Here is a 9,144-nt window from a genome sequence, read left to right as displayed (position 1 = left end):
CCTCTAGAAGCTGAAAAGGCAATGAAAGATTCTCCCCTAGATCCTCCAGAAAGGAATGCAGCCCTGGCAACATGCTGAGTTTAGCCCAACGAGACCAGTGTTGGAGTTTCCTACCAATCAGTAAGATAAGAAATTGATATTGTTTAAAGCCGCTAGGTTTGTGGAAATTTGCTACTGAAGCAATAAAAACTAATACATACATAACAGAAATTAGCATTTTTCCTGCATTCAGGGTGGTGATGCTATTGCCAATCGTCCTATAAACATCAGTTTAAGCTACTCAAAGGCTGAGGAATAAAATGTTTGAGAGGAAGTGAGGGAGGCAGGTACAGATGAAAGCAGTTTTCCCTTGTCTAACACTCCCATATAGGAAGTGAGGGTGTCTTTACACCAAGACATCCAAGGTGGAAAGTAAGCATTGAACACAGTGAAAAAGGGAACACTAGGTACGGTTCCTGCAATGATCCTGGATAGGAATTCCTATGAAAACCGTCATCTATATCACATCCCCTAGAGGAGAATCCAGCACTGAACAGTCTTGCTCTCCTCCTGTGCTTCCTTCCCAATCTCTGCCACATGCCAGTCGGAGGCCAGCACTTTTCTCTTTCTCCCATTACCTTTAAAAAAGGCTCTCAAAGACGCTAAGGAAGTTCTATGCCACCAGGAACCTACTTCCTATAAAGCTCTCCTCAATTTGGCTTCACTATAGTGCTTGCCTGACCTCCTTGAGTTTAACTATTAGATGGAAGATGACAGGTAATTAAATGGATTCAATAAGAGGAAATAAAAAACTTTTATAATTCTAAAGTAATTATGTTTATTAATTGCTTAATTTTAAATATTTCACGTGCCTAATTGTTGAGATAATACAAAGGATATATAATAATAGCAATGCTCTGGTTAATGATAATTACAAACATTACTGCAAAGGACTTAATGTTCACTATTAACTCAGCACTTATTCCAACCATCAGTTGCACTCTTATTAACTTGAACTTCTGAGTCAGTTTCACTTTTTTTTTTTTTTTAATTGTGATTTGGGTGAAAGTTTACAGAGCAAATTCACTTTCCATACAGCAGTTCATATACACTTTGTCTCATGGTTGGCTACAATTTCCCACAATGCAACAGCTCCCCTCCCACTTCCTCTCCATAGTTACCTCTTTTCTGTCTCCTTCCCTCCCATGCACTCTTGCCCCTCGAGCTATCTCCCTGCACATACACACCCCTTCTATTCTCCCATGATTGATCTCTCCAAGGAGTGTATCTACCTAACGTAAATGTTCAGCTTATATGCCTGTCTTTTGTTTGGCTGGAAGAGTTTCAATGTCTTTCTTTGTGGTACCAACATCAGAGGGCTGTAGAGTTATAAAGCAACATCCATCAATATACAGAAAATCCTACGTATGGCACTATAATAATATTCGTCATCATCATTACCACGACACCTACCACTTACAAATGCTAGGTAATATTTTAAAATAATATAGTAATATCAGTCTTTCCATAAAAATACTACATTCTAACATCAGAATCTAATGTTAAGCTAATTACACTCTCCAAAGATTTGTTATTTGTTGTTTTAACACATAAAGCAACCTAAGAACACTTTTCAATACAATGCTTAGGAACTTGTGCTGCCTGATTGTGGATTTATAAAAATAGTAAGGGTCATAACTAACATTAAGAGAGAAAATGCAGTAACTTACCTATTACTACCACAGGCAAAGTCACAGATGAATCTTCAAGTAAAGAAGTTTCTTCAACTAATGGCATCGCTTTAACTTTTCGTCGCAAACTATCACCAAAATATTGCACTAAGGAATTAAAAATCTCTCCTTTGGTTTCAGAGTCACTATAGTTCCTTTAAAAAACATAATAAAAAGAAGTTAATAAAACCTTTAGAAAAATCAGTCTTTACTCAGACTTTTCTTTTAGGTCATAAATTCAATAGAAAAAGAAATCCTTCTGATTCACGCTTTTGAAACAGTAGCTTAGCTTCCTCGTCAATTACACCACTCGGAAGACCAAAAATCCTAAACAGCTTCAAAGCTCTTTTTTAGTACCTTATTGGCACACAAACCAAACCCAACCCACTGCCACTGAGTTAATTCTGACTCAGTGATCCTGTAGGACAGAGTAGAACTGCCCTATAGAGTTTCTAAGTTATATAAATCTTTATAGAAGCAGACTGTCTCATCTTTCTCTCAAGGACCAGCTGGTGGGTTTGAACCATCGATCTCTTGGTTAGCAACTGAATGTTTTGACCACTGCGCCACCAGAGCTTCTTCCTTGTATGCAAGTCCCTATTAAATAAGCTAGGAGCTCTGGTAGCATAGTGCCTAAGGCACTTGACTGCTAACCAGAAGGCTGGTGGTTCAAACCCACCAGCCATTCCTCGGAAGGAAGGTTGGGCAATCCTACTTCCGTAGTGATACTGCCTTGGAAACCCAAGGAGGGGTCGCTATGAGTCGGGGGCGACTCGACGGCAAATAACAACAACAACATTAAATAAGCTATCTTTAATGACCAAAGAAGGAGCTCTGGTGGTTTAGTGCCTAAGGCATGTGACTACTAACCAGAAGACTGGTGGTTCAAACCCACCAGCCACTCCTTGGAAAGGGGGTTGGGCAATTGACTTCCATAGAGATACTGCCTGGGAAACCCAAGGAGGGGTCGCGATGAGTCGTTATCAACTTGATGAAGATTTTTTTTTTTGGTATATGCCCTCAAAGCATCCTGATGATCCTTTGCAAATGACTGTGAAGCAAGGCATGTTAGCCGTTACTACTGTATTTGAGGAGTTCCTGGGTGGCATAGGAGCTCTGATAGTGTAGTGGTTAAGGCATCTGGCTGCTAACCAAAAGGGCAATGGTTCAAACCTACCAGCTGCTCCATGGAAGAAAGATGAGGCAGTCTGCTTCTGTAAAGACTTACAGCCTTGGAAACCCAATGGATACCGCTGTGAGTCAGAAATGACTTGATGGCAGTGAGTTTGGTTTGGGTGACATAAATGGTTAAATACTGGACTACTAGCTAAAGGGTGGCAGTTCAAACACACCCAGCAACACCAGAGAAGAGAGACTTAGTGATTTACTTCCGAAAGGTCACAGCCTTGAAACCCTACAGAGCAACACTGCACACATGGTGTTACCATGAGTCAGAACTGACGTGACAGAAATTAACCACAACAACCGTATTTCATTTTATAAGCAAAACTCAATGAGCCAAGATGCCTTGACCAGTTTCTTCATTCTACAAATAAATGCTGTGGAATGAATATATTCACATTCTTTAAGGACAAATCAAAACAGTACTCACTAGATCTAGCACTGGAAGAATGCTGATTTAAACTCCAACACTCGCTCAAAGTTACTGTCATGGATTGATTTGTGTCCCCCCAAGATGTATGTCAACCAGGCTAGGCCATGAATCCTACTATTGTCTGGTTGTCCTCCATTCTATGATCTGATGTATCCTCCATTTTGTTATGTTATAAATCCTAATTCTATATGTTAACAAGGCAGGATAAACCAAAAACAAAACCCACCGCCATAGAGTCGTATCCGACTCATAGTGACCCCTCCTTGGGTTTCCGAGGCAGCATCACTGCGGAAGTAGATTGCCCAACCTTCCTTCCAAGGAGTGGCTGGTGGGTTTGAACTGCCAGCCTTCTGGTCAGCAGTCAAGTGCCTTAGGCACTATGCTACCACAGCTCCTATGTGTATGTATATGTGTGTGTATGTATATGTGTGTGTGTATATATATATATATATATGTATGTGTATATATTCCCCCCACTGACATATATATATCCTTATGCCACCACACTGTCTTGATTACTATAGTTTTATATTAAATTTTGAAATTGGGATGTATGAGTCTTCCCACTTTATTCTTTTCAAGACTGTTTAGGCAATTCTGGGTCCCTTGTATTTCAACATGAATTTTAGGACCAACTGGTCAATTTCTACAAAAATGGTAACTGGGTTTATGAGTGATTGCACTAAATCTGTAGTTCAATTTGAGAAGTATTGACATCTTAAGAATATTATGTTATCTCATCCAAGAACATGAGATTTCTTTCCACTTATTTTGACCTTTCTTTCAACATTTTGTAGTTTTTTGTATACAAGTCGTACATTTCTTCTTTTAAATGTATTCCTAACTATATTAATTTCAATGCTACTATAAATGGAATTGTTTTCTTAATTTCATTTTCAGATTGTTTATTGCTAGCATATAGAAATAAAATTGACTATTGTATGTTTTTGTACACGGTAACTATCTAAATTTGTTAGTTCTAGTAAGTTTTCTTTGTCCCACCTTCACCCAAGTTAATGTGTGTCTACCATCTAGTTGGTGGTTTACCCTCCCTTCCTCACTTATTCCTAGTAACCAGAAAGAGTATTTCTTTTTTTTTATAAAACCTTTCACAATACTGAGGAACTCTGGTGGCACAGTGCCTAAGGCATTTGACTGCTAATCAAAAGGTTGGAGGTTCAAACACAACAGCTGCTCCACAGAAACAAGATGGAGCAATCTACTTCATAAAGATTTACTGCCTTGGAAACCCAAAGGGGGTTCCTGTGAGTTGAAATCAACTTGATGGCAGTGAGTTTGGTTTTGGTTTTCACCACAGTGAATTAGTGACTTTTTATAATAGTTGTCTCAAATAGTATTTGTCCTTTTGTGATTGACTAGTGCCTAAGGCATTTGACCGCTAATCAGAAGGCTGGCAGTTCAAACCCACCAGCCACTCCTTAGAAGGACTGCTGGGGAATCTACTTCTGTAGTGATACCGCTTCAGAAACCCAGGAGGGGACACTATGAGTCGGATCCGATTCAATGGCAGTGTGTTGTTGTTCTGTTAACTTCACTCAGCAAAATGGTCTTTAAGTTCATCTGTGTTATATTTCGTAGATTCATCATTGTGCTTTAATATTGCATAGTATTACACTGTGTGCATGTGCCATAGTTTGTTGCTCTATTCCTCCACTGATGGGCATTTAAGTTGCTTCTATCTTTTTGCTCTTGTGAATAGTGCTGTAATGAACATGGGTATGCATGTATCTATACACATCACAGCTCTTAATTCTCTAGGATCTATCTCTAATAGTGGGATTGTTAGATCATATGGTAATCTAGTAGGTTTCTTTTGGTAGCTTTGTGTGTGTGTGTGTGTGTGTGTGTGTGAGCCTCAATCAATTTGATGTGCACATCCCTTGATTCAAGTACAGTAAGTAGAGCCAAAGTTTTAGCTTTCCTAAATTCTCTAGGAGCTCTGGTAGTGTAGTGCCTAAGGCACCTGACTGCTAACCAGAAGGCTGGCGGTTTAAACCCACCAGCCACTCCTCAGAAGGAAGATGGGGCAATCTACTTTCGTAGTGATACTGCCCAAGAGGGGTCGCTATGAGTTGGGGCCGACTCAACGGCACATAACAACAACTAACAACAAATTCTCTATACAGTAAAGGTCATTTGTTCTGATTTTTTAGTAGCTATTGGTATAATCTGTGTGACAAACTATTTATAATAAACATGCACACTGTTTCATAAATTTAATACTAATTCAACACAGAGATCTGAACAACTCCAAATCAAGGCAAGTGAACAAAAAGTCTAGATCACTGATTTTACATAAAACAAAAATGAAACAAGAGCCTGTACAACTAGAAACTACTCTTTGCAAAAAATTGGAATCTGAATTACAAAGTTATACTGCCGTCAATGTCTCAGAGCATACGCATAGTATTTGTCACACAACTATAAAAAGTACAAATTTCCACTTGGGATAACCAATTTGATAAATATTTGTTCTCCTTAACCAAATTATTTATTTTGACTAATAAAAATTAAATCTGCTTTTCCTTAATTTAGGACACCAGTTAATTGGAAAATATGTGAAGTTATCTTTTAGGAAATACTAAGGAACGGCACTTCCTATACAGGAAAAAATAGTTCTGTTAGGCACCAAAGCAAAAAGATTATTTGAAAATTAAGATGATTTTAGGGGACTGCCACATTTTTTTGAAACATTAAAGCCAGAGGTTCAAAATAAACAAAAAAGGATGACATAGGCATAATATCTGGATAACTAAAAGATGTTAAATCATAACAATACTTCTTAAAATGATCAATGAAATGAGTTCTTTAAACTCAAATGAAACGTTATCCTTAATGTTTATAGTCTTTGAAAGCATGATTCTAAATTGTTACTAAAGTGATAGTACCACAGGAAAATAAATGTTCTGGTCACAAACGATGTCTGTCACGTACTGCATCTTCCAGAACAGGAAATACGGGGTTTTCTCCTTTGGAATCTTAGTGGGCAATTTTCTAATAATGCTTATCCTTTCATATATTAAACAAGGTTCAAGATGTAGATGTCACAACTTACTTTAAAACGCATATTACTAATAAAACTGCTCAAGGAATAGCATTAGTAAATTAGAAACATCTCCCTGACATAGCTCGCAAATAAACTATACATATATACATAATATACAAATATACATATGTGTGTGTGTGTGTGTGTGTATACATATACGCATATATATATATATATATACCAAAAAACAGTCCTGACTCATAGGGACCCCTCCTTGGGTTTCCAGGGTGGTATGTCTAAGGAATCGGAAGGAAGCTTGGGCAATCCTACTTCCATAGTGATACTGCCTCGGAAACCCTTAGGCACTATGCTACCAGAGCTCCTAACATCAACTTTTCTGAAGTGAATCTGGTATTTTCAAACCACTGTCTGTGGAGGGGTCAGTGGATAAATACACCTAAAGCTTAAAATCCAACAGCTTATCACATGAAACATTTTTTGAAAAAAATCCAGAACCTGTAGATTTATTACAAAACTTTTTGAGAGCTAGACAAATTTGAGTTACTGCTCTTTATTACAGCTGTAGAGTTCTGAACCTTTTTTGTGTATCACGACCCCACTTTTGCAATTTGGTGAAGCCTCTGGCCCTTTTTGCTGAATTTTATTATTAAATAGGTTAAAAAAAAAAAGATTCACATAACATCAAATATGTTGTTGTTGTTATGTGCCCTTGAGTTGGACCCTACTCAACTGACCCATCCTTGGGTTTCCGAGGCGGTATCACTACTGAAGTAGATTGCCCAACCTTCCTTCCGAGGAATGGCTGGTGGGTTTGAACCGCCAGCCTTCTGGTTAGCAGTCAAGTGCCTTAGGCACTATGCTACCAGAGCTCCTAACATCAAGTATATTAAAAGTTATAAAAAATAAAGTTGTAATATATTTATATTACTTCTCTATTGCATTAAAGAACAAAACCAGTCTTGCGGAATAGGAATAATTACTGAAATTTTGAAGAAATGAGCATAAATATATTTCTGGATGTCTGCAACAAATGTAATGTGATAGAAAATATTTGCCATTTCTATTGATGACAAAGGAGTCCCTGTGTGATGCAGACTGCTAAGGTGTTCCACTTCTAATGGAAAGGTTGGGGGTTCCAGTCCAACTAGAGGTGACTCAGAAAAAATACCTGGCCATCTACTTGAGAAAAACCAAGGAAAACCCCATGAAAATCCTACAGAGCATAGATCTACTGTGACACACATGACGCTGCCATGAATCAGACTCCACTCCATGGCAATTGGTTAATTGGTGAGTTATTGATAACAACTTCACAAATATGCTGTAAATTGTAGCCTATATTCATAATTAAAGTAAATGTAAGCTTTTTAGGTAAAGTTCAGCAAAAATAATGTTGTATGTTTCTTTCCATCCAAGTTCACAGACCACCCAAATTCTATCTCTATGAACCTCCATTTAAGAACTCTTACTTTCATAATTTACCAAAAAAGAAGTTATCTAGGAGCATCTGTATATGAAAACAGCACATCTTGCTATACAATCTTCACTAAACTCAACAATCAAGTTCTTTTTAACATTTCTTCAACCCAGGGTTAAAACCAGTCTTTGATCTTTCCCCATCATCGACGGAAGGATTAGCCAATTGTATCAGAGCTACAAGATAGACTCACTTTTCCTTTAAATGTATCATTCTTACCAATCCTAAAAGCTGTCTCCGTAATCTTAGTCTAAAATCGCCACATCTTTCAAATTTCTACACCATACATCAATTACAATGACTAACATCTGGCTAACAACTTAGAACCTATTAACTAGATCACAGAACTTAAGAAGTAATTCCCTACCTTCCACAACACAGTAACTTACGTCATCGGGAGATATTTTTAAAGAAGTAAGAAAAATCAGAAAAGGGGGCCCTTCGTGGAACCCTTTTCTAAAACTTTGCACTACTTTTAAGTCTCAGTTCTCTGTAACCGACTCGCTCCAGGCCTAGCCAGTCTCGCAGTCCCGTGACTGGTGTGCTAGAGCGAGAAAGGCGGACAACAGACGAGGGTACCCGAAGGAGGAGCTCGCCGGGAGCAGGGGGCCGAGGTGGGAGGACTCTGCTGTCCAGGCCCTCGCCCTCCACAACGGCCCGGCCCGCTCGGCCTCTATCCACCCGGTCCCCGACCCGGCCGCCCATCCCCGACTGGCACCCCTGCCCGTCCGTCCCCGACAGAGAAGTCACCTGAAATGACCGGCCAGCGAGCAGCGGCAGCACCACACCGGCATGGAGCGCTGTTCGCCGGACGCCCGAGCGCAGCCGCCCCCGCCCTCGCCTCCCCCGGTGGGGCTGCCCGCTCTCAGCGCCCGCTCGCTCCGGGTAGTGGAGTCTGCGGGACGTCCTCGCCCCGCGCCTCGCCGTGGCCGCGGCTGCCCGGAAACTGCAGCTCGGCAGCCTGCCGCGTTTCGGAGCGCCGGAGTCCGCCTCCGAGGCAGCGGCTTCCGCTCCTCGCCTGCGGGGAGCCAGGCGCCGGCGGCGGGTGATCTCGGGGCTCCGCGATGGGGGCGGAGCAGGACGGGGACGCTGGTACGGCGGCGGCGGTGGTGCGCGGGCTCCTCCTCGCAGGTGCGCGGCGGCGGGCGAGGCTCGCGATTGGTGGAGCTGCGGCCCGGCGAGGGGCCGGGTCTGATGGAGCTGAGGCTGCATGGGGCTGAGGCAGGGGGTCGGCCGGCCAACTGGACCGCAGCGGCGGCGGTGGAGAGCGGATTGCCGCGTCTCAGCTTGCACTCCTCGGCCCCTCCGCATGCGC

At 41.1% G+C, this 9,144-nt stretch overlaps 1 protein-coding gene across 1 annotated transcript in view; it reads right to left on the bottom strand.

Moving 5' to 3' along the window:
- The window catches only part of OSGIN2 (oxidative stress induced growth inhibitor family member 2), a 19,962-nt gene extending 11,339 nt beyond the window's left edge, over positions 1 to 8,623 (bottom strand). The window contains exons 1-2 of the mRNA XM_007948738.1: positions 8,580 to 8,623; positions 1,710 to 1,864 (exon numbers count right to left, since the gene is read on the bottom strand). Coding sequence (XP_007946929.1) covers positions 1,710 to 1,864; positions 8,580 to 8,623 — 199 coding nt within the window. The remainder of the gene's footprint in view (positions 1 to 1,709; positions 1,865 to 8,579) is intronic.
- Positions 8,624 to 9,144: the final 521 nt, after the last annotated feature.

This window comes from Orycteropus afer, unplaced genomic scaffold (genome assembly GCF_000298275.1).
Source record: "Orycteropus afer afer isolate SDZICR_OR568_19922 unplaced genomic scaffold, OryAfe1.0 scaffold00222, whole genome shotgun sequence".
NCBI classification, from domain to species: Eukaryota; Metazoa; Chordata; class Mammalia; order Tubulidentata; family Orycteropodidae; genus Orycteropus; species Orycteropus afer.
The sequence above is the reverse complement of the archived record's forward strand: the minus strand, read 5'-3'. Positions and strand labels throughout refer to the sequence as shown.